Below are 24,784 nucleotides of genomic sequence, written 5' to 3' on the forward strand. Positions count from 1 at the left end.
CTAGAAAGTAAGGGGAAATGTCTGTGCGTGTTATGGAGCGAATGCCTACGGGTGGCTTGGGGGGGATCTGCTGCAGTCGTGAGCAGAGGATCCATGGTTCCCCTTCCTTCCCTCCTCCGTGGCTCACTTTGAAACAGCAAAGCGGGAGAAGAGCCACGGAGTGGGGAGGAGAGAGGGACAGAGAGCCTGCTTCTTTAAAGGAGCAAAGCAGGAGGGGAGAGGAGCCTTCTCCCCTTATACCCCTCTTCTTCATTATTAGCAGCATCCTTCTCCACACACCCCACGCGCGTTCCTTGTCCCTTGAGTGCTTTTCCTTCCTTCCCCACTTAAAACGTGGTTACAAAGCACGGATCCACATGGATCCTCAGGATTTTTGCATTGGGCTACTCCAAACTGACTGTCAGATCACATGTCTGTGGCCACAGCATGAACCACAAAAATCATATATCCACTGTTTCGTTTAGAATATTTTTTTTCTTGTTTTCCTCCTCTAAAAACTACGTGCGTGTTATGGTCGGGTGCGTGTTATAGAGCGAAAAATACGGTAAATGCAGACCATCAGAAAACCATCATGGAAGGTTATTGTCCTTAATTGCCTGCATAGGCCTGGTGGAATAGAAAGGAATTTAGCACGTGTTTTAACAGTTGGCACAGAAGGCACCTGCTGAATATCCAGTGGCAGAGAGTTCCACAGGACTGGGCCAACAGCACCAAAGCATTTCTTGTTGTCAAGTGACTCTCGTGAACTTGGGGAATGTGAACAACACTCCTGTGGATGATCTCAGTGATTGGGATCTATAAGGGTTCAGGCGATCCCTGAGGCACCCTGGAGCCAGGTTGTTCAGGGCTTTATAAACTTGGATGCAGGAGGGGAGGGGGTGATTGTCAAGCTTGCCCAATGGCACCGATCAGAGAGGGAGAGCTGGTAAGACTCGGCAACAGCATTCGAGATGCTTCGGGCAGGATTGGAGAACCCAGAACAAAACTCGTATCTTCAGCAGAAATCGGTGTGAAGTTCTGCATTTGCGCCGGAAGCGTCAGGCTAGCAAGTGTCTTGGTAGCAGCACTTGTGGAAATTATCTAGGGCAGGGGTTCTCAAAGGGTGGGGCAGGAGCGGATGGCAATGGGGCAGGAAGATTCAAGGATCATCAAGGAAACATTTAAACATTTCCATGTTATATAGTACAAAAAAAAATGTTTCCCTTTGCAGAATATGGATAGGTACCTTTTCAAAATGGAAACAAGAGGAGGATGTGATACTGAGGACAACCCTAGATGAGTTTTCCAATGTATTTCTTTTCCATAAAAAAAAAAAATATTGTGCAAGTTTTAATTCTGAAAGTTTGGCCCAGAGGGGGGAAAAGTTTGAGGACCACTGATTTAGGGGATTTTTTTTTAGGAGAGCACATTCTGAACAGGAGGAAGCAGTGCAATGCAACTAATTTCTCCGCTCTGTATTGCATATTTTGCAAATACTGTAGCTGGAGATGTTTTGGGAACAGCTGAAGAATATTCAGAACCTGGCATTTTGGGGAAGGCTTTCGAAAAGGGGCTAGGAGAACCAGATGGTGTTCTGGCTCTATCCAGGTTCAAGTAAATATGAAAGTTCCTTCGACGGCGGAGGCAGTCCTAGCTTTTAAGAAATTTGGTTGATTCACCTATTTACACCTTCCGTCTGCATGTGGGGTGACGCTGGAGTTCAAGGCATCTCTCTCAATTTTCCCCACTGACGATTTTGTCCGTCTTCTTTGTAAACCGCTTTGAGGGCTTTTGAATTCTATGAAATAAAAGTAAAAAATAAATCCCGCATGGGCGTGGTCTCATTTCCAGTTTCACCCTCTCCCACCCTCTGCTCCGCTCTGCCATCGCAAAGAACCCCAAGGCCATGGCGCGCCGGCCTTTTGCGCTTGATGGGAAGAAAAGGTGGCGCGCGTTAGGAAGGAAGGAATTTAAAAGGGTGGTGGGTGGGGAGCAAACTGGGGATCGGTCTCCCGCCCCCCTCGGACGGGCACGCGCCTTAGAGAGCGCCCTCGCCCCGCCCAGGCAGCCCAGAAGGACCCAGGAGTCCGGGCTGGCGAGGGACCCTTTTGGAACGCAGAGCGGCTGGACCAATTCTTGCGCCATCATCTTGGGCTACAGAAAGCCTGCCTTTCCAATATGATGGCGCAAGAATTGGTCCAGCCTCTCTGCGTTCCCAAAGGGTCCCCCGCCAGCCCGGACTCCTGGGTCCTTCTGGGCTGCCTGGGCGGGGCGAGGGCGCTCTCCGAGGCGCGTGCCCGCCCGAGGTTTCTCCTGCGTCTCCTCCGGCGGCAGGTGGCGGCACTGCGCCAGGCAGGCAGGCAGGCAGGCGGCGCGCTCTCGCTGCCTTCGCGTCTCTCGTCGCTTCCCGGACGCCACCCAGGAAGCGGTCTCGATCGGGGCAGGGCGAGCGCGCCTGGACGCGCGGGGCTTCCGGGGAGCCGGAGATCCAGCGGCCTGGGGAGGCGGAGAGGTTTCGGGGCTCGCCGTGCGCCTCCAGAACCTCGGAGAGGAAGGAGACCTCCGGGGTCGCCGGCCGGTAAGGGGCGCGCAGCAGAGCGCACGGTGCGCTCGGGCGCCTTGGAGAGGCCCGGGAGGTGGATGGAGGCGCGGGGGTTCCCTTTTGGGTGCTCTGAGCATGTGCAGAGTGCCTCCCACGGGCGAGGCCCTTGGGTGGATGGAGCCACGGTGAGGCGGAGATGAGGAATGCGGGGTGTGAGCAGGAAGGTGCGCCGGGTTTCGGGGTGCGCCTCTGGGGCGCCCTGCGCCAAGCCTCGCTGCTGCATTTGAAACGCCGATCCCAGCTGCGGAAAGGCGGAGAGGGTCCGGCGCTCTGCACGCGCCCAGAGGCCCACAGGTGAGCTGATTCCCTCAGCCACACTCAGGTACCCTAAAGAAGAGTTCTGCGGCATGGAGGTTAAAGGTTCGGGTTAGGACGTCGGAGGAACCAGGGTTCAAATCTCCCACTTGGCCCTGAAGCTCCCTGGAAGATTTTGAGTGCCAGTCGCTGCCTCGCAACCTCACAGGGTCGTTGTGGGGATAAAATGAGTGGGAGAACCGCGTTTGCTGCCTTGCGGTCCTTGGAAGAAAAGGTGTCACAGAATTGTCTTTCTCCTCTTCTGATGATATCTAAGGCAGCACCTGAGTTCGTTTATCCTCTCCTGTGTGATTTGCCTCTCCTAGCAGATCTAGAAAGCAGCCTCTTGTGAAGGGAAAAGGGGGCGAAAATCTAAGAATCATGGCAGAAAGGTGGTCTATAAATGGGGTATTCAGTGGGGGAAAAACACTTCCACCTGTTGCTGTCTCTTTGTTCCCAATCTGCGGTCTTCTTTCTGTCCTGCTCAGGTGTGTGCGAGGAAGGAGAGAGACGCCTTTACCTGCTTCCAACACCTGGTTAATGGATGAGCCGAGCAGGGCAAGGAACCCCATTTGCAACCGTAAGCTCACCCCAAGTTGGGATGGTCTGATGGGGAGTAGGGGCTGCGATGGGCAGCAGAGGGATTTCGTCTCTATTGCATTTATACCTTGCCTTTCCTCCAACGTATCGTCCGTGGTTCTCCCCTTCCTTCCTTTAATCCCACGACGGTGACCCTGTGAGGTAGGTGAGGTTGAGAAGCAGCGGCTGGCCCCCAGAGTCACACCCAGTGAGTTTCATGGCTCTCCCAGGCCCTAGTCCGATACTCTAAAGGTAAAGGGACCCCTGACCGTTAGGTCCAGTCGTGGCTGACTCTGGGGTTGCGGTGCTCATCTCGCTTTATTGGCTGAGGGAGCCGGCGTACAGCTTCCGGTCATGTGGCCAGCAGGACTAAGCCACTTCTGGCGAGCCAGAGCAGCGCACGGAAACGCCGTTTACCTTCCCGCCAGAGTGGTACCTATTTATCTACTTGCACTCTGATGTGTTTTCCAACTGCTAGGTGGCAGGAGCTGGGACCGAGCAACGGGAGCTCACCCCGTCGCGGGGATTCGAACTGCCGACCTTCTGATCGGCAAACCCTAGGCTCTGTGGTTTAACCCACAGCACCACCTGCGTCCCTAGCCCGATACTCTAGTTCCATCAAAATAAATAAATTGTCCAGTAGCACCTTAGAGACCAACTCAGTTTGTTCTGGGTATAAGCTTTCGTGTGCACACACACTTCTTCAGATACTCTAGCCCAGGCGTAGGCAAACTCCGGCCCTCCAGATGTTGTGAGACTACAATTCCCATCATCCCTGTCCTGTTAGCTAGGGATGATGGGAATTGTAGTTCCAAAACATCTGGAGGGCCAGAGTTTTGCCTATGCCTGCTCTAGCCTCATGTTTCTCAAACGTGGATCCCCAGCTGGTCTTGGACTACAACTCCCATCTGGCAGGACCAGCGGTCAGGGATGATGGGCATTGTAGTCCAACATCATTTGTATATCCACACCCACTATGCAATACTGACTCTTTGGAGCAGGGAGGGGGCAGTGTTGAAATAAGCTTGAGCCTGAGAAGTTGGCGGAGGGGAAACGAAATGTGGGGCAGAAGAGAGAGAGGTGAGCTTGTAGTTTGCATGTGTGAAGGGAAGCTGGACTCCAGCTGTGGGCTAAGGCAGCAACACCAGCCTCCTTTCAGTTGCTTGGCATGCTAGCTTTAGGTCCTGATGGGTCCTGGACTCCCAACGTTGTAACAAGAGCCCTGCAGGATCCAGCCAGTGGCCCCATTTAGTCCAGCATCCTGTTTTCACAGTGGCAGTGCAGGATTAAACCCTGTGGACCAAGAGATTTACAGAAGATTGGAAGAAGTATATGAACTATCTGAAGAGCAATTGCAACCAACAAATTACGCTAGTAGGACTGCAAGAAGTTTTGCAAGGAGGAATATATGAAGTGTTACAAAGTAGATAAAGACAGAGATATTGGTTATGAGCTTGAAATGTAATAGGGAAAGTAAGAAATGCATACTGAGAGATTAGATTGCCTTAGTTTGGCCTTCGTTTGCCTACCCATGTCTTAAATCATTCATAACGCAGCAGTTTTTAATGTACCCCAAGACCTTATGGTGGAGGTCAGTCAATCAAATCTATCAATCAATAGGGGTCCTAGCTGATTTAGTGTGGCACCGATGACCTTACGACCTGTCCAGCGTCGGAAATTCCCCAGGCGCGTATCACTACTGGCTCAGGTTCAGTAGTTACAACTACGTGGAGGTTTCTCCACAATTACCAAACCTCTGCCTTAGTCCAGAGTTAATGCCATTTCCAGCTCCACTGTGTGTGTTTCTCCTTCTTGCTTCTTGGGAGACGTGAACTGTTGTAAGAGTGAGCACCAGTCAAGCAGTGTAGTTGAGAGCACAACATCACAGAATCGTAGTGTCGGAGGGTCGGAGAATCTTGGGAGTCATCTAGTCCAACCCGCTGGCGAATAGACATTTGTGGTGTTGTGGCAAGCGTAACCTAGGTTTAAGGTTACAGGGAACTAGGCAGAGGGCCTTCTCGGTGGTGGCGCCCTCCCTGTGGAACCCCCTCCACCAGATAGCAAAGAGATAAACAACTACCAGACTTTTAGAAGACATCTGAAGGCAGCCCTCTTTAGGGAAGCTTTTAACGTTTGATGCATTACTGTATTTTAATATTCTGTTGGAAGCCGCCCAGAGTGGCTGGGGAAGCCCGGCCAGATGGGCAGGGTATTAATAATAATAATAATAATAATAATAATAATAATAATAATAATAATAATAATTTGTTGCCTAGCTTATATTACCCGAGTATCTAACACAGGCTCTTTCTTCCCTTGCCCAGGTCCCGCTTCCCACGCCGCCGCCGCCACCATGTGCTTCCCTCGGCGCATCCATGTCCACCTCTCTGTGCGCCTGCAAAATGCTCCTTCCCTCTAGCTCCTCTCCCCGTGGGGCCATGTCACAGGAGGGTGGCGCCCGGCCGAAAGCCAAGCAAGATGCGGCTCCTGGCGCCCGTCCCGCCAGCCGCTGGAGAGCCCGAGCGAGCCGATCCCTGGAGAGGCAGAGCCTTTCGCCGTCAGAAGTGGAAGCAGACGGAGCCTCTGGGTCGCCAGAGCCTGTCGGCAAAGGGGTGGGCCGCTCTTTGCGCCAGAAGCTGCAGGCGGCCGTGGGGCAGTGCTTCCCTCTCAAGAGCGCCTCCCGCTCACCGGACCTCTCGGCGCAGCGCAAGATCCACCTGCGGGAGCTGATGCTCGACACCTGCCCCTTCCCTCCCGGCTCGGAGCTTGCGCGCACCTGGAACCTCATCAAGCAGCACACGGCGCCCGTCTCCGAGCAAGAGGCCCTGGCGGCACCGGCGCTGCGCTCCGACGACGAGGACGACCGCCTGCGGGAGCGGCGGCGCATCAGCATCGAGCAAGGCGTTGAGCCGCCCCCGGACGCCCTGATCCACACCTTTGAGGTGACAGCGCAGGTCAACAACCCCCTCTACAAACTGGGGCCCAAGCTGGCGCATGGTATGAGCGAACTGGCCGGCGCTGGGTGGGCGGCGCTGGCGGCGGCGGACGAGGAGGACGAAGAGGAGGAGGAAGAGGAGGCGGCTGCAGGCTCCTCTTCCTGCGCCGCGGGGCTGCCGCCCGACGTGCGCATCCACACCCAGATCGACTACATCCACTGCCTGGTTCCCGACTTGCTCCAGCTGACGCAGCTGCCCTGCTACTGGGGCGTGATGGACCGCTACGAAGCGGAGGCTCTGCTGGATGGGAAGCCCGAGGGGACGTTCCTGCTGCGCGACTCGGCGCAGGAGGACTACCTGTTCTCGGTGAGCTTCCGCCGCTACGGCCGCTCCCTGCACGCCCGCATCGAGCAGTGGAACCACAACTTCAGCTTCGACGTGCACGACCCCAGCGTCTTCCATGCGCCCACCGTGACCGGGCTCCTGGAGCACTACAAGGACCCCAGCGTGTGCATGTTCTTCGAGCCGCTGCTCTCCGTCCCGGTCAACCGGACCTTCCCCTTTGGGCTGCAACACCTCTGCCGCGCCGTCGTCACCTGCTGTACCACCTACGACGGCATCGGCCGCCTGCCCATCCCCAGCACCCTCAAGGCGTATCTCAAGGAGTACCACTACAAACAAAGGGTGCGTGTCCGGAGGCTGGACGCCTGGTGGAGCTGACCGGGGAGCCCATGGCTCCCATTTCCAGCTGGTTGGCGCTCTCTCTCCCACCACTGTCCGTTTGACTCGGATACTTCTGTCCCCCAGCAGACGTTTTAATCCATCCTGCTCCAGGGTTGCGAGCGTGGGCGCTTGCCTCCGCAAACCGGGTTTTGTTCCCGTGGCCAAATTGCGTGCCTCGCTCTTGAGAGATCTGGGAACCTACGGGGTGGACATCTCTTGTATCTGCAGAAGAGTGGAGAAGCAGGAATTGGGTGGCGCCGCTGCCAGCAGCTAGGAAGGGACCTTGGAAGCAGCCTTATAGAGTCTACACTGATTGGCAGTAGTGGCTGGCCAGGGTTTTGGGCAGAGGACGCTCTGAGCTGGACATAAAGGTGCCGCTTGGGATTGAACCTTCTGCAGGCAAAGCAGGTGTTCTGCCAGCTGGAGGACCTCTGCCTCCCCCCCTCCCCGGCCTGTTCTGGCCCAAGCACCCACCCACCCTGCCCCCAGTTCGGGTGCTGCTTTGGCGCTGGCCAGAGGTCAGTCCCTTTGCCGTTTCCTATTCCACCAAATGTTTGTGTGTCTGTCAAGTGCATTAACCGGGTTCTGGGTGCGACCTTTGCCTTTCGAGAAACTTCCAGCCACACGCAGAGTGCTCTCACCTCCTCTTTCCCCGGAAAGCTGCGGTTCCTGCATCGCTGTGGGTTGGGCTAGATGACCCCCAGGTGTCCCTTCCAGATCTGCACTTCTGTGACCCAGTTGTCTTACGCACACTCTTCTTCCCGAGCTCACACCACTGCCGAATGGGAACCGGGTGGGTTTTGAGTCAGCGACCGACCGTTGTGGGTGGCAGGGGATAAATAAAAAAAGCACAAAACTTTAAACACGAGTTGCTTCTTCCAAGACGGGATTTCGAACAAATTCCACACAGGAGGGGAGTGGACCAAAACTCTTTTATTTGGCCCGAGTCCTCCTCTTGACTTGTCTTTAATCCATCCCCACAAGCCTGAATCCTTGGCTGCTGCCTTTGCCCCCAATGCAAGAGGGGCTGAGGAATTTGGAAGTGCTGCTCTCAGCTCGTCTTTGCAGGGCCAAGGCAGCAGCTTTTGGCCAATCCAGCCAATTTGCCACCAGATGTTTCCTCCTGCCAATGTGGATCAGCCGAGTGGCGATGCTTTTAGAAGAATGGACTGCCCAGGTGACGTTTTTTGGGTGGAGGGGCAGGTTGAGTGAAATCTAGGTCTTGCACTCCCCTCTACTGCCGGAAATGGACTGCTGCTACTGTCTGTCTATCTGACTGTGTGTGTGTGTGTCTTATTAAACAGCTTTCTTTTTTTGTCTACACCTGCTTGCAATTGACTCTTCCCTAGCATCACATCCTGGGAGAGAGGGAAATGCGGGTGGGCTGGATCTCAAGGAGGCGTATGCACATTCAGAAAACACAGACCCGGTGCTTGCTAATGCACAATGTAAGAAGCTGCCGGATCAGCTCAAAGGCCCATCCAACCTCTCTTTCAAATCAGAACCAGTGAAGGCAGTGAAGGTCCTGTGTGAGTGTCTGGAGGCGGTTGGAGGGTGGATGGCAGCTAATGGATTGAGGTTGAATCCTGACAAGACAGAAGGACTGTTCTTGGGGGACGGGGCGGGCAGGTGTGGAGGACTCCCTGGTCCTGAATGGGGCAACTGTGTCCCTGAAGGACCAGGTGCGCAGCCTGGGAGTCGTTGTGGACTCACAGCTGTCCATGGAGGCGCAGGTCCATTCTGTGTCCAGGGCAGCTGTCCATCACCTCCATCTCGAACGCAGGATGAGACCCTCCCTGCCCGCAGACTGTCTCGCCAGAGTGGTGCATGCTCTAGTTATCTCCTGCTTGGACTACTGCAATGCGCTCTACGTGGGGCTACCTTTGAAGGTGACCCGGAAACTGCAACTAATCCAGAATGTGGCAGCTAGACTGGTGACTGGGGGCGGCCGCCGAGACCATATAACACCTGTCTTGAAAGATCTACATTGGCTCCCAGTACGTTTCCGAGCACAATTCAAAGTGTTGGTGCTGACCTTGAAAGCCCTAAACAGCCTCAAAGGCCCAGTAGACCTGAAGGAGCATCTCCACCCCCATCGTTCTACCCGGACGCTGAGGTCCAGCGCCGAGGGCCTTCTGGCGGTTCCCTCACCACGAGAAGCCAAGTTACAGGGAACCAGGCAGAGGGCCTTCTTGGTGGTGGCGCCCGCCTACTACCTGACATTTAGAAGAAACCTGAAGCCCTGTTTAGGGAAGTTTTTAATGTGTGACCTTTTAATGTATTTTTAATCTTCGTTGGAAGCCGCCCAGAGTGGCTGGGGAGACCCAGCCAGATGGGCGGGGTACAAATAATAAAATTATTATTATTATTATTATTCAGTCTGGCATCCTGTTCCCATGGTGGGCGACCAGATAGTGCTGCTGGGAAACCTGTGAGCAGGATCCGAGCACGAGGGTGATTCTCCCCTCCTGTGGTTTCCAGCGACTGGTACTCAATTTGCCCAATTCCCATTTAAAGTCGTTCCAGTTGGTCCCCATCACTGTGGGAGGGAGTTCCATAGACTGTGCCAAAGCTGGGACACAGCACCTTGCAGGGAAAAGGCACTTGAAATGGATGCTAGAACCAACACACGCCCTGCTCTGCAGCTGTTTTAGACCCAAGGAGACCAGCTGGTTGTGGGGCAGCGGCCGGCAAAGGGACACATAAGGGAATTGGTTGAGGGGCTTACAAAGGGGTACTGGGCTGGAAAACAGGGGAGCATGCCAGAGGGCACAGTGGCTGCCTTTGGAGCAATGGTGGGAGGTGGAGAGGGCAGGCTTGGTGCACAGTTTGGCGCATGGGCTCTGGTGCTTTACAGCGAGTCAGAGCCTTGGCCCGGCCAGCTCAGTGCTGAGTGGCAGTAGGATTTCAAGCCGGGAGTCTCTTGTCGACTCTTAACTGGAGGCGCTGTCGTGGACTGAATCCTTCTGCAATCTGGTCCGATGCTGAGCTCTGGCTCTCCTGCTCCATGCGTCTGTGGCAGGCTATGAAAAGACCTCGCCGGGCAAGCAAGCGTTTGAGGGCACCGTGAAGTTGCAGGGGGGAGGATGAGAAGAGTTGGGTTACCGTGCGGCTCTGAAGCAGCACCCGGTCTGGAGGAAGCCCAGAAGCTGCCAGGCTCATGGCTGCCAAAGGTGAATCAAAGGCGAACCCAAGAACCCTTTGCCCCTGAGTGTTGCGGGCGAGGATGGCGAGCCTGGAGCAGGCTGAGCGCGGATGCGAGAGCCGCCTCCAAACATCTGAAGGTTTGTCGCATGGAGCAAGCTTAGGATAGAATCAGGGTTGGAGGGGACCACAAGGGTCATCCATCCCAGCCCCTGCAATGCAGGAATCTGGGGCTTGAACCCACAACCCAGAGATTACGATTCTCACGCTCTGACAGAGCTGTTGTTTTCTCTTCTGCTCCGGAGGGGAGGACCCGAACCAGCGGATTCAAGTGGCAAGGAAGCAGATTCCGACTAGACCAATGGTTGTCATTACACGGGTACCTTGGGTTAAGTACTTAATTCGTTCCGGAGGTCTGTTCTTAACCTGAAACTGTTCTTAACCTGAAGCACCACTTTAGCTAATGGGGCCACGCGATTTCTGCTCTCATCCTGAAACAAAGTTCTTAACCCGAGGTATTATTTCTGGGTTAGTGAAGTCTGTAACCTGAAGTGTATATAACCTGAGGTACCACTGTAATTTGATTCTGAATTGATTTTTAGAATGAATTGATTTTAGAATGTACGGTATTTTTCACTCTATAAGACGCACCAGGCCATAAGACGCACCAAGTTTTTGGAGGAGGAAAACAAGAAAAAAATTATTCTGAATCCCAGAAGCCAGAACAGTAAGAGGGATCGCTACAAAGTGTGACGCGGCAGCTAAAAAAGCCAATGCAATTCTGGGCTGCATCAATAGGAGTATAGCATCTAGATCAAGGGAAGTAATAGTGCCACTGTATTCTGCTCTGGTCAGACCTCACCTGGAGTACTGTGTCCAGTTCTGGGCACCACAGTTCAAGAAGGACACTGACAAACTGGAACCTGTCCAGAGGAGGGCAACCCAAATGGTCAAAGGCCTGGAAACGATGCCTTATGAGGAACGGCTAAGGGAGCTGGGCATGTTTAGCCTGGAGAAGAGGAGGTTAAGGGGCGATATGATAGCCATGTTCAAATATAGAAAAGGATGTCACATAGAGGAGGGAGAAAGGTTGTTTTCTGCTGCTCCAGAGAAGCGGACACGGGGCAATGGATCCAAACTACAAGAAAGAAGATTCCACCTAAACATTAGGAAGAACTTCCTGACAGTAAGAGCTGTTTGACAGTGGAATTTGCTGCCAAGGAGTGTGGTGGAGTCTCCTTCTTTGGAGGTCTTTAAGCAGAGGCTTGACAACCATATGTCAGGAGTGCTCTGATGGTGTTTCCTGCTTGGCAGGGGGTTGGACTCCATGGCCCTTGTGGTCTCTTCCAACTCTAGGATTCTATGAAAGAGAAAGCAGCGATCCCTCTTGCTGTTCTGGCTTCTGGAATAGCTGCGCAGCCTGCATTTGCTCCATAACACACACACACACACACACACACACACACACACACACACACACACATTTCACCTTACTTTTTAGGAAGGAAAAAGTGAGTCATAGAGGAAAAAATACGGTATTTCAATTAACTGATTGTGATTTTACGTAAACTGTTACTTTTACTGTTGTTAGCTGCTCTCAGCCCGGATTCGGCTGGGGAGGGCAGGATATATATTAACAGTGGAGCGCACTTCTCGCAAGGTGAACTCTCCTGCGGTGGAGGTTTTCAAAGCAGAGACTGAATTATTTGATTCCTGCATTGCAGCGGGTGCACTGGATGACTCTAGGGGCCCCTTCGATCTCTGCAATTCTGTGACTGGTGTTTTGTTCCTGATCCCACCAAGATACCTGCTGGGTTTGAGGACGCTTCGCCCCTCCACCCCCAAGAACCGAATAGAAGGTTCATCGCAACAGCATCTGCTGCTCAAACCAAGAGGAATTCTGGAGTGCGGACGGCAATGCCGAGAGTCCCTTTGACTGGGTTTTGTCCCCTTGTGAGGAGACACGGCTGCCAAGAACCAAGGGAGGAAATCCAGCCAGTTCACTCAAGTCCGTCTTCCTCCTAGAACAGCGGTTCTCAACCTGTGGGTCCCCAGACGTGGTTGGACTACAACTCCCATCATCCCTGAGCTCTGGCCTTGCTAGCTAGGGGTGATGGAGAGTTGTAGTTCGACCACATCTGGGGACCCACCGGTTGAGAACCGCTGTCTAGAGCATGGCTAGGCAACCCAAGGCCCGGATCCAGCCCAATTACCTTCTAAATCCGGCCCACGGACGGTCCGGGAATCAGTGTGTTTTTACGTGAGTAGAATGTGTCCTTTTATTTAAAATGCATCTCTGGGTTATTTGAGGGGCCTGCCTGGTGTTTTTACATGAGTAGAATGTGTGCTTTTATCGAAAATGCATCTCTGGGTTATTTGTGGGGCACAGGAATTCATTCATTCATTATTAAAAGGTAAAGGTAAAGGTACCCCTGCCAGTCTTGCCAGACTCTAGGGTTGTGCGCTCATCTCACTCTATAGGCCGGGGGCCAGCGCTGTCCGAAGACACTTCCGGGTCACGTGGCCAGCGTGACAAGCTGCATCTGGCAAGCCAGCGCAGCACACGGAACGCCGTTTACCTTCCCGCTGGTAAGCGGTCCCTATTTATCTACTTGCACCCGGGGTGCTTTCGAACTGCTAGGTTGGCAGGCGCTGGGACCGAACGACGGGAGCGCACCCCGCTGCGGGGATTCGAACCGCCGACCATGCGATCGGCAAGTCCTAGGCACTGAGGTTTTACCCACAGCGCCACCCGCGTCCCTTCATTCATTATTATTTTTTTCAAAATATAGTCCGGCCCCTCACAAGGTCTGAGAGACAGTGGACTGGCCCCCTGCTGAAAAAGTTTGCTGACCCCTGGTCTAGAGGGTGGGCAACCCAGCAGGAAGACCTCCCAATTTTCAGGGGGGTTCGAAGTCCCATCCAATCCTACGATTCCCACGAGGTCCGTTGACTATGAACGAATAGGAGTTGTGCGGATCAGGGCTGCAAGCCTTCAAGAGAGTTGCCTCTGGTCATAAGATCTCCTAAGGGGTCTTTAAGGAGGAAGGTGTGTTTGCCTGCGTAGCCCAGCACACACCCCACCCTGGCCTCTTCCATGGGTGCAAAATGGTGCTTGGGTCCCGTCCCCCCTTTGACATGAACTCAACTGCAAAGGTTTCAACCCTTCGCCTCCAGCCGGTGAAAAAGGCTTTGATAGTCCTGCTACCCATAAGAAGAATTTCAGGTGCCCACGCCCCCTTCCCATGTCGACCTGTCAACCCGCCGCCCTCCCCACAAAAAAAACCCCAAACCAAAATAAAAATAAAAAACCCAAACGTTTTAAAAGAAATTAATACAAAATAAGCACAGCTTTATCATAGAGGTTAATAAAAAAAGGGCTAATACTTAAATTCTGTATGCCTTTTACAAAGCAAAAAACTGGAAGAAGGGAAAAAAGCGGTAAAGGAGTCCAACAAAGCAATTTAAAGTCAGAATTTGGATATTTTTTTTTTTTGTAAAACATTTTGTGGGTTTTTTTTTTAAATAACGTATTCATGGTTACCAGCCATAGTCATAACAAAAGTTATTCATAATAAAATGTATCTAAAATAACATTTCTATCTGAAACAGGAACCTTGTTTCTCTAATTTTTTTGTTGTTTTTTTTAAAGAAATAGTTCTCTCAGGTCTGCTCTTCTGGGTTTTTCTGTATGCTACTGTTCGGTATACATTTTTTCGGGGGGGGGGGGTAGGGAGGGAAAGGCCTTTTTTCCCAATATTTAAAACAGGTCTTGGAGGGCGAGAGAGGGGAGAGGAAGAGGAGAACGATGGAAAGGTCCTCTGTACCTAAGAGCCTGCCAAGGTCAGCTTTTGGAGAACGGGGAAAGGGGTTGGGGGTTTTTTTGCCCATCATGCGAAAAACAGTGGCTTTGGGGGAGAAAGGCACACTCACACACCCAACTCGCATGCACACGCACAAACAAAGTCGGGGCGCAAGGGAAACTAGCAAGGCGACCCTCCCGCAGACCCCCCCCCACCTGACAAGCTGCCATGGGCACCCCGCACCTTGGAAGAACACCCCCCTCTCAGCGCCAAGTGTGGATGGGGGTCTTGAAAACGCTTAGGACGTCTGTTTCACCCTCCGCCTGCACAGAAAGGCCTCCTATTAGTCGTTTTCTTATTTTAAAAAAAGAACAGCCAGCGTCTCAGCCCCCCTGAAGGCGGCGAAAATCACCCACCCACCCGTTTTGCAGCCGTTTCGTTGCAGAACGCTGACCCCAAAGGGCTGGTGGCGGGAGGTTTGGAAGTCCAGAGGGTCCCGACGCAGCCGTTTGCCGTCCTGTAGTGTTTTGTGTAAATGGCAGCGCATAGAAACCGTCCACCCGCCTGGAGTTAAAATGGAGAAGCCTTCTGGTCCTGTTGGGATTCCTGCCCAGGAGGTCTTTCTGCTCCCCAACCCTGTTGGAGGGGGTGGCGGTGGGGATCTCTCAGATCCCTCAGCCGCCAATTGCCTCCCAGGTCATGGGGGGGGGGGCGAGGATCTCGGCTTGGCTCCTGCAAATTCATCAGCACCGTGAACCCAACCGCCTGCACCCAGGAGTGCCGCCAGTCACTCGTAAGCACCAGAAAACCGCAGAACTTGGGGCGGTGGTTCCCCCCCTGTGGTCAGGGACCCACCATGGCTTTTGCTGTGACCCACTCAATCTTCCCACCACACCCCCCACATAAACCCGTCTCAGAGAAGACAGACAAGACCACTGTGCACCCCCAAATGTTAGGAAAATGAACGGCCGAGCTTTCGAGACCCGCCAACAGAACTGCTCCTCCTCTTCCACCAGCCTTCGGACGTTCCCCCCCGCCTTGCAATTATGGGAGGGAGAAGAGAAAATTCACCTTGCGCCGGACACAAGGAACCCATAGCAGCTGAACCCAGAAAAGAACTTTGATCCTAAACCACGAAACTGCCGGCTGACCCCCCAAACCCATTTGAACTGCTTCAACGAAACTAGGTCCGGCTCCCCAACCAACGCTCTGCACACCCGAGAGGCGGCCGCGGCCGAAGGGGTCCAAAACCCCAGCGCCCAAAGGGCCACAGCACTCTCAATCTAGGGGTGGCGGTGGGGTGGCCCATACGTCTCTCCTCAACTGCCACCTGCTACTCTCCTGTCCAGTTCCCCAAAGACCGACTTCTCCAACCAAGGGCGCCCCCTCGACCCGTTTCGGACGACAACTCGCATCGGGTCGAGAGAGGGCACTTGGGTCCGGGGAAGGCCGCCCTAAGAGGTAGCATATGGACATCGTTTCAATTATATATCTATATATATATTTATATGTATGTATGTATAAAAAGAACCGGGGGCAAGCCTGCAAAGCTGAGCACTCCGGTGTGGGGCTGCGCCGCCCCCCGCTGCATCCTGCCCTTCTCCACCTACTCTTGGGAAAGGGGTGGGGAGAGTATTAGAGGCACTTAAAAAAACTGTGTCAGTCACCTGCAGCACCAATGCCTTCCTTCCCTCCCCACTAAGACTCCTCCTCCTCCTCCTCCAGTGCCAGGTATGGAAAGCTGTCAGCTGGGTTAGCTCAGACGGAAACCAGCTCGCCCAGGTAACCCCACGATGCCCCTCCCGTGTCCTGGCCGCTGATGGGGCAGGCATCAAAAACATCCCAAATCCAGGTAGCAGGAGAGGACCAGTCTCATCACCTTGGCTGGTCTGTTTCAAGAGGAGGAGAGGGAGGAGGAGGAGGAGGAAGAAGAAGGTGAGGCGGTCGGAGGGGGGCGGGGGAGATGAGGGAAAGAGAAAACGAGAAAAACCCCCAAGGGGAAGGGGGCGACATGACCCAAATTCAGCCTCCTCCGCCCTCCTGCCAGTTAAACTTCTAGGAGCCTCCTGCCCACCTGCTCCCTTGTGCACGTCGACGTATTAAAAACCAATAGCTGAAGTTATAATAATAATAAAAAGTAGGGGGGAAAAATATTAGAACACAGTAAGACGGTGAGATTGTAGTGACAGCTTTTTCTCCCCCTCCGTCTCCCTTCCGGTGGCTGGGAACTGCTGGAGGTGGTTTCGTGGGGGAAGGGGTTCACCCCCCCCCCACAGCAAACACACCCCTGGGAGATGAGGGGCTTATAACAAAAAACAAAAACAAGGGGTGGGGAAGGGGAAAAAAATAAACAGCCACCCTAAAGCTTCTCAGGAACATCAGCAGATGCAGCTTCTTTCAAATGGTGGAAGTCTTGTCGGTGCCATCTGCAGAGAGAGAGAGAGAGAGAGAGAGAAAGAGAGCGCAGAATTATAGCAGGTGGAGGAATAGATGGGAAAGGACGTTGGTTCCCAGTTTCCGAGCATAATTCGAAGTGTTGCTGCTGACCTTTTAAAGCCATAAACAGCCTCAGCCCAGTATACCTGAAGGAGCGTCTCCACCCCCATCGTCCAGCCCGGACACTGAGGTCCAGCTCCGAGGGCCTTCTGGTGCTTCCCTTGCTGCAAGAAGTGAAATTACAGGGAACCAGGCAGAGGGCCTTCTCGGTGGTGGCGCCCGCCCTGTGCAACGCCCTCCCATCAGATGTCAAGGAAATAAACAACGATCTGACTTTTAGAAGACATCTGAATGCAGCCCTGTTTAGGGAAGATTTTTAATGTTTGAGGTTCTGTTGTGCTTTTTTTTTTTGCAATGCAACAAGCTTTATTATTAGATTTTATTGTGCTTTTAGTATTTCTAAAATATTTTAATATTAACTGTCTCAAACTATGTAAAAGGAAAGGTGAGAATCTGGATGTAATAAAAGCAGGAGCTGGTGTGGTGCAGCAGTTAGAGTACAGGTTCAGAGCCTGGGAGACCAGCGTTCGAATCCCGCCCCCCACGGCCACGAAGCCCTCACTGGGTGACCTTAGGGGCCAGTCGCTGCCTCTCAGCCTAGCCTGCCCCACAGGGTTGCTGTGGGGATTGAATGAGGCGTAAGCCGCCTTGAGCTCGCTGGAGAAAAAGGTGGGATAGAAATGCATTGAATAAATGAATGAAAGTAAAAGAAGCCGCTCACCGCCCAATGCGTGCTCAGTCATGCTGAGGCACAGGGACTCCAGCGTAGGGTTGATCTCCAGGTCTGTTCCAGGGAGCTGGCAATCTGGAGGGGGAAAACGCCATCGCAGGCGGTCACTGCCCATTCTGACCCAGGCTGACAGAATCAAAGAGTCGTAGAGCTGGGAGGGACCACGAGGGTCATCTAGCCCAACCCCCGGCCATGCAGGGATCTTTTGCCCAACGCGGGGCTTGAACCCACAACCCTGTGATTAAGAGTCTCACGCTCGAGCCCGACTCAGCTATCCAGTCTTGTTTGCTTGGTCAATGGGAAAGTCAGGGGGCAAGGACAGTGCTCCCTCTTGCCTCCACAAAGGTTTAAGCCAGGGGTCAGCAACCTTTTTCGGCCATGGGCTGGTCCACTGTCCCTCAGACCTTGTGGGGGGCCAGACTATATTTTGGAGGAAAAAAATGAACGAATTCCTATGCCCCACAAATAATCCAGATGCATAATAAATAAAAGCACACATTCTACTGATGTAAAAACACCAGGCAGGCCCCACAAATAACCCAGAGATGCATTTTAAATAAAAGAACACATTCTGCTCATGTAAAAACACGCTGATTCCAGGATCGTCTGCAGGATGGATTTAGAAGGTGACTGGGCTGAATCCGGCCCCTGGGCCTCAGTTTGCCTATCCATGGTTTAAGTCCTGCAGTGAGATCTCGCAGCAGCTGCTCTATGAGCCGCCGGGAGTTACCCAGAAGCAAGGAAAAAGCAGTCTGCACGTGCCCAGTGGCACTCATTGCCTGCGTTCCAGCCCTGTGCCTGTTTTGTCTGTGGCTAAATTTTTCTGAGAAGAACCAAATGGCCAAGCAAACGCCCCTTTCCTGACACTGAAGGCAAGAATCTGGCTGACTCACCCTGTGGGAACATGAGGATGGCCTGGGGGGATGTGTGGACGGGGAGCGAATGGGTCCGCTGGACAGAACTGCGACTCTGGCCCGGCATGCTGTTGCTGCCCCCGGGGTTGGCAAACCACAGGTTCTTGGAGGGGAAAAGAGAATTTGATTTAAACAGGGGGGCAAACTGGAGAAACAAAACACACACACAAACACCAAAAACCACCCCTCCCAGTAGGTGAGTTACTGCCACGGAGCCGAGGGAGAGGGGTGAAGCCTGACATGTCCCAAATAAGTCTCGCCTGCAGGTTTATGTTTGGGGCACCTGGGTGACAAGTGCGAGACCAGGGTGCTGACACAGCTGGGCACCTCTTCTGATGTGGCTACAGTGATCCATGCGATGGTCACCATCAGGCTTGATTATTGCAACTTGCTCTATGCGGGGCTGCCCTAGAAGCTGACCCAGAAACTCCAGTGGGTGCAGAATGCAGCGGTGAGGTTCCTTACGGGGTCCTTGCCACAGGATCACATTCAGCCACTGCTTTACCAACTGCGCTGGCTCCCGGTGGAGTACAGGATCAGATTTAATGTGCTGGTTTTGACCTTTAAAACCCTATACGGCCTAGGACCCTCGTACCTACGGGGCCGCCTCTCCTGGTCTGCCCCACGGAGGACCTTAAGGTTCACAAATGACAACATTTTGGAGGTCCCAGGTCGCAAGGTGGTTAGATTGGTCTCAGCCAGGGCCAGGGCCTTTTCAGCACTGGCCCCGACTTGGTGGAACGCTTTGTCACAAGAGACCAGGGCCCTGCGGGACTTGACATCTTTCCGCAGGGCCTGCAAGACAGAGCTGTTCCGCCTGGCCTTTGGTTGGGACTCAGTCAGACCCTTATGTTTCTCTCCCCTTACGGTCTTGATCTATGGGCTATTATTAAAATGAGGCTGCATTTTAAATTGTATTTTTAACCTGTATTTTAAATTGGTTTTTTTCTCTCCCCCACATTGTTTTTATTGTAATTTTACTGGTGTTAGCCACCTTGAGCCCGGCTCTGGCAGGGTATAAATAAAAATTATTATTATTATTATTATTATTATTATTATTATTATTATTATTTGAAGCTGCCGTCTGTACGGAATATGTAGCGATGCTAATATGGGGGCTGTTCCATCTCCCTCGTCTCTACAATGCAGCCTTTGGCAACCTGGTGCCCTCTAGGTGTCTGGGGCTACAGCTGCCGCCCACGGGGCCCCAGACAGGGAGGCAAATTGTAGTCCAAAATATCTGGAGGGCACTTGGCTGGCTACCCCTGCGATAGGCTGTCAGCCAAGCCCCTGGGGTTGCACCGGAGTACAACACAGTCGATACCTTCCTTCCACAAACATCTTTTTCGCCAAGTGCAACTCCACGCATTTTGCTCACTGCTTATGTCCCTGTAAGATTATTTCCACAACAGAGCACGTTGCATGTCCCTGGTAAGAAATCCCGTTTTCAAAACACACCAAGCAGCACAAGTGAGGCGGCTTAGAATGCCCCCTTCTGAAGGAGCCCTCCTGGGTTAATGGAGAGGTGGCCAGGCTGTCTTTCAGAGGCATCCTGTTACCTTAAAGATAAAGGGACCCCATACCATTTGGTCCAGTCATGGCCGACTCTGGGGTTGCGGCGCTCATCTCGCTTTACTGGTTGAGGGAGCTGGCGTACAGCTTACAGGTCATGTGGCCAGCATGACTAAGCCGCTTCTGGCAAACCAGAGCAGAGCACGGAAACGCCGTTTACCTTCCCACCGGAGTGGTACCTATTTATCTACTTGCACTTTGACGTGCTTTCGAACTGCTAGGTGGGCAGGAGCAGGGACCGAGCAACGGGATCTCACCCCGTCGCGGGGATTTGAACAGCCGACCTTCTGATCGGCAAGTCCTAGGCTCTGTGGTTTAACTCACGGCGCCACCTGTTTCCCTTCCTGTTACCTTAGTGCAGAGTTATAAAGGGAACCCCCCCTCCCTCCCATCCCTTTCTTACCTGCCGCCCTTGGCTCCCAAGGTTCGGGCTGGTGAGGGCATGCCGCGGGGAGACTCCGCCGATCCCCACGGGGCTCAGGATCCCCAGGCGGCTGGGAGGAATGGCGCGGGGGGGCATCTGGAATTGCCGCTGTCCTCTGCGGGCCACCCCCACCCCCACAGATCCAGCTATGGGGAGAGAATTGGAACCAAAGGCCCATCTAGAAGAGTACCAAAGGGGGGGGGGGAAGAGAGAGAGAGAGAGAGAGAAGTCAGTCCGTCTGTAAGTACCATCACTTGGGAATACAGGTAGCATTCCACAATAAGGATGCTGTGACCCAAACCCAGGCCACAGGCTGGCCACCCTTACCTTAGCTCTAGCGGTCCCCAAACGTTTTCTGGCCACTAGCCCCCTTGGTTCTACAAAATGACCCTGAGTGTCCCCTACCCCATCATTCAAAATAACGGTTCACATGACCCACTGATAACAACACAATGAAATTCAAAAAGCAAACCATTAATTGCCCATTTATTCAATACCTGATTCGAACCATTTAGTTTAATTAATTCAACAAAACTGATGAACCTGATCCAGTGATAAAAACTTCAAATCTGATAGTCATGTGCACCTCCAGTGCCTCCCTGCCTTGCAGGCCTAAGGCGACAGGGCCCGGACTGACTCCAGCTACAAAAGCTGAGGCTGCTGAACAGACTCTTTTGGGTTTGGTTTTTCGTTGGGGAGCCAGTTGCTGCTGTTTTTGATATTAATTTTTTTGTATCTCTATTTCAAACGTTACTACGAATTATGTGGAAATTGTTTCATTTGGTTGTATACTTTTTGATGTTTCATTTATTGTTTAGGAGCGCTTTTGATAGGTCTGCAATTATGTAAATCTTGTTCATGCTGTAAGCTGCCTTGAACGTGGTTTTGTCTAAGGAAAGGCGGCATACAAACAAAATTATGTATGGATGTACCACCCACTTTGAGAACCACTGCTGTAGTATAAAGCAGCCCAGGGCACCCTGGGGAAGGGACATAGCTCAGAGGTAGGAGCATCTGCCTTGCATGCAGAAGGACCTGGGTTCAATCCCTGGCAACCTCTTCTGGTAGGCTTAGGATAATAATAAAATAAAATTATTCATTATTTATTATTTATACCCAGCCCATCTGGCTGGGTCTTCTCAGCCAATCTAGGCTGTTCCCAACAGAATATTAAAAACACGATAAAACACCAAACATTAAAAACTTTCCTAAACAGGGCTGCCTTCAGATGTCTTCTAAAAGTCAGATAGTTGTTTATTTCCTTGACATCTGGTGGGAGGGTGTTCCACAGGGCGGGTGCCACTACTGAAAAGGCCCTCTGCCTGGTTCCCTGTAACCTCGCTTCTTGCAGGGAGGGAACTGCCAGAAGGCCCTCGGAGCTGGACCTCAGTGTCCGGGTAGAATGATGGGGGTGGAGACGCTCCTTCAGGTATACTGGACCGAGGCCGCTTAGGGCTTTCAAGATCAGCACCAACACTTTGAATTGTGCTCGGAAACGTCCTGGGAGCCAATGTAGGTCTTTCAGGACCGGTGTTATGTGGTCCTGGCAGCCACTCCCAGTCACCAGTCTAGCTGCCGCATTCTGGATTAATTGCAGTTTCCGAGTCACCTTCAAAGGTAGCCCCAAGTAGAGCACATGGCAGTAGTCCAAGCGAGAGATAACCAGAGCATGCACCACTCTGGCAAGGCAGTCTGGGAGAGACTCTCTTGCCTGAAACCCTGGAGAACCACTGCTGATCAGTGAGGACAATACTGAGCTCAATGGACCAATGGTCTGACTCAGTTGTTGTTGTTTAGTTCGTGACCTCCTGGACCAGAGCATGCCAGGCACTCCTGTCTTCCACTACCTCCCGCAGTTTGGTCAGACTCATGCTGGTCGCTTCGAGAACACTGTCCCACCATCTCATCCTCCGTCGTCCCCTTCTCCTTGTGCCCTCCATCTTTCCAGGGTCTTTTCCAGGGAGTCTTCTCTTCTCATGAGGTGGCCAAACTCTTGGAGCCTCAGCTTCAGGATCTGTCCTGACTCAGTACAAGACTGCTTTCTTTGCTCCTCTGCTTCAACAGGCTCTCATAGTTGGGTGTGAAGAAGCACCTGTGTGGCCTGAAGAAGCCGTCTTGGATGTCCCTCTGGCTGCCCCCCTCCCACAGGAGCTGCATGATAGTCCCTACGTCTCACCTGAATGGAGCTGAACGTATTTCAGGGGCCCGCACCACCTGATGGGGAAGGGGCGATAATCACAGAAACCTTCTCAAAAGGGGGAGCCTGATGTGCCCGAGGTCTTGTCCCTGGCACAAAGACTCAGTCTGACCCTTATGTTTCCCTCCCCTTACGGTTTTGATTTACGGGCTACTTTTAAAATGAGACAGCATTTTAAATTGCATTTTAACCTGCATTTTAAATTGGTTTTTTCTTTCTTTTTTTCTATTATGTTTTTATTGTAATTTTACTGGTGTTAGCCGCCCTGAGCCGGGGAGGGCAGGGTATAAATAAATTTTATTACTATTATTATTATTTCCCCCACTCCTCACACAGACCAGACACACACAACCTGCTTAAAAGGAAAATCGCATTCCCAAAAGACGAACAGGCCCCAGGAGGCAGCAGAAAGCAAGCCCACGCAAACCACTCTCCTGTGTTTTGAATAGGGTTGTCAACCGATCAATGGCTTTGATCAAAACTGTTCAAGAGCCAGGCAGTTCAGATTTACATATTACCAACTCCACAATAGGGGATTGCTTTCATAAGATGCCAACTTAAGCGACGACAGTTTCCCTTAAGCATGAAAGGAATAATTTGACGAGATGTTGCCCCTCCTTTTCAGGCAAGGTGGAAAGTCGTTTGTATTGTTTCAGAGAATTCATTAAGCAACAATGCCCCAACCCTTTTAAGCGTTCCCGAACTTAGGCAGCTGCTTCCAAGACAGCTCTGACAGTGTTGTGGCTCTATTTTCATCAGCAAGCAAAAGAAAGGTGTGTTTTGTCGTAATAGCAGTTAGTACCTCAGCTGCTCGCAAGGCACTAAAGGAAAGTGTTGCTCTTCTGAGCAGAAGTGTTTGCTTGCAAGCTGCTTTGAGTTGCCTTTGGCAAGAAAGAGCCACCAATAAATTTAATAAATAGTAAGATGATAACAATGCTTTTGAATTATGGTGATAATTATGGTGATTTGAATTAATAATAGATGCTTTTGGATTCTGGTGCTGGAGGAGACTCTTGAGAGTCCCATGGACTGCAAGAAGATCAGACCTCTCCATTCTGAAGGAAATCAGCCCCGAGTGCTCACTGGAAGGATAGATCCTGAAGCTGAGGCTCCAAGACTTTGGCCACCTCATGAGAAGAGAAGACTCCCTGGAAAAGACCCTGATGTTGGGTAAGATGGAGGGCACAAGGAGAAGGGGACGACAGAGGACGAGAGGGTGGGACACTGTTCTCGAAGCTACCAGCATGAGTTTGACCAAACTGCAGGAGGAAGGGGAAGACAGGAGTGTTGTTTTCATTATTGGTTGTTAGCCACCCTGAGCCCGGACTTGGCTGGGGAGGGCGGGGTAGAAATAAAATATTATTTATTATTATTATTATTATTATTATTATTATTATTATTATTTGCTCTGGTCTGTAGGGTCACAAAGAGTCGGACACAACTAAATGACTAAACAACAACAAGATAATAACAACAGCCGCGTAAACCCTAGCTTTCGGCCTTAGAACCCTCTGTGGCAGGAAGCTGCCCTGCCTAACCCAGGACCCTCCTGGTCTAATCCTGTCCCTTGAACTCACCCTTTCTGCGGACGGTAGCCTTGCATGTCCAGCACGGCCTTCCTGGGAAACGTCCGGAGCAGCTTTAGCACCTGCTGCTTCCAGGACAAGAGCCTCTTCTTCTGCGTCTCTGTGAAAGCCTGGAGGGAGGGCACAGGAGGGCAGGCGTGAGCTGGGATGGGCAGAGCGGGCAGACATGGGGCCCTAACCCCCTCTGGGAAGGCCAACGCCTACCTCGTGCACCAGGCATTTCTCTATCAGCTGAAGGTAGCTGGTGATGTTCTCCTCGTCCGGTCGGGAGACCAGCAACTGCGTACACACTGCAGGGGAAAGTGGAAGAAAGGAACTGAAAAATAAAACTGCCGCTGTTGTAACGCTGTTAACACAAATCTACGGGGCAACCACAACTGGAAAACTGTGCGGCTGCGGTCGCCTCGCCTCAAAAAGGATATTGCAGTCAGAAAAAGGTTCTGAGTGCAGCTGGTATAGCACCGGGTGAATGTGATCCCGCAGCAAGGACCCCGTAAGGAGTCTCGCCGTGGCGTTCTGCACCCGCTGGAGTTTCTGGGTCAGTCTCAAGGGCAGCCCCACGTAGAGTGAGTTACAATAATCCAGTCTGGAGGTGACTGTTGCGTGGATCACAGTGGCCAGATCAGGGCGAGAGAGGCAAGGAGCCCTGCTGCTAAGTTTCAGATTACTCACCCATCGCACAGGTGGCCGCCCCCTTGGTCTTTGGAAACTGGAGGGGTCTGCATGTCCATTTTAACTTTGGGGGCCCTGGGGCAAGAGGCCCTGCAGGCCGACGGACTAAAGCAGTGTTAGCACGGAGACCCGG

General features: G+C 52.5%; 2 protein-coding genes across 4 annotated transcripts in view; one reads left to right on the plus strand and one right to left on the minus strand.

The window, feature by feature from the left end:
- Positions 1–2,473: 2,473 nt before the first annotated feature.
- LOC128418191 (suppressor of cytokine signaling 5-like) lies at positions 2,474–8,434 on the plus strand. 2 transcript variants are annotated; one of them, XM_053397635.1, is made up of 2 exons: positions 2,474–2,557; positions 5,779–8,434. In XM_053397635.1, the coding sequence occupies exon 2, from the start codon at positions 5,830–5,832 to the stop codon at positions 7,108–7,110; it is 1,281 nt and encodes a 426-aa protein (XP_053253610.1). In that variant the 5' UTR covers positions 2,474–2,557; positions 5,779–5,829; the 3' UTR covers positions 7,111–8,434. The 2 variants fall into 2 exon arrangements, with proteins under 2 accessions (XP_053253610.1, XP_053253609.1); XM_053397634.1 differs by lacking the exon at positions 2,474–2,557 and adding an exon at positions 3,321–3,455.
- Positions 8,435–13,588: 5,154 nt separating this feature from the next.
- SAMD4B (sterile alpha motif domain containing 4B) overlaps positions 13,589–24,784 on the minus strand; it is a 33,971-nt gene continuing 22,775 nt past the window's right edge. For both annotated transcript variants that reach the window (XM_053397631.1, XM_053397632.1), the window contains exons 8-13: positions 24,184–24,269; positions 23,971–24,089; positions 20,176–20,374; positions 18,180–18,303; positions 17,278–17,361; positions 13,589–16,486 (exon numbers count right to left, since the gene is read on the minus strand). In XM_053397631.1, the coding sequence (XP_053253606.1) occupies positions 16,458–16,486; positions 17,278–17,361; positions 18,180–18,303; positions 20,176–20,374; positions 23,971–24,089; positions 24,184–24,269 (641 nt within the window). In that variant the 3' untranslated portion in view covers positions 13,589–16,457. The remainder of the gene's footprint in view (positions 16,487–17,277; positions 17,362–18,179; positions 18,304–20,175; positions 20,375–23,970; positions 24,090–24,183; positions 24,270–24,784) is intronic.

Source organism: Podarcis raffonei, chromosome 8, assembly GCF_027172205.1.
Source record: "Podarcis raffonei isolate rPodRaf1 chromosome 8, rPodRaf1.pri, whole genome shotgun sequence".
NCBI lineage: Eukaryota > Metazoa > Chordata > Lepidosauria > Squamata > Lacertidae > Podarcis > Podarcis raffonei.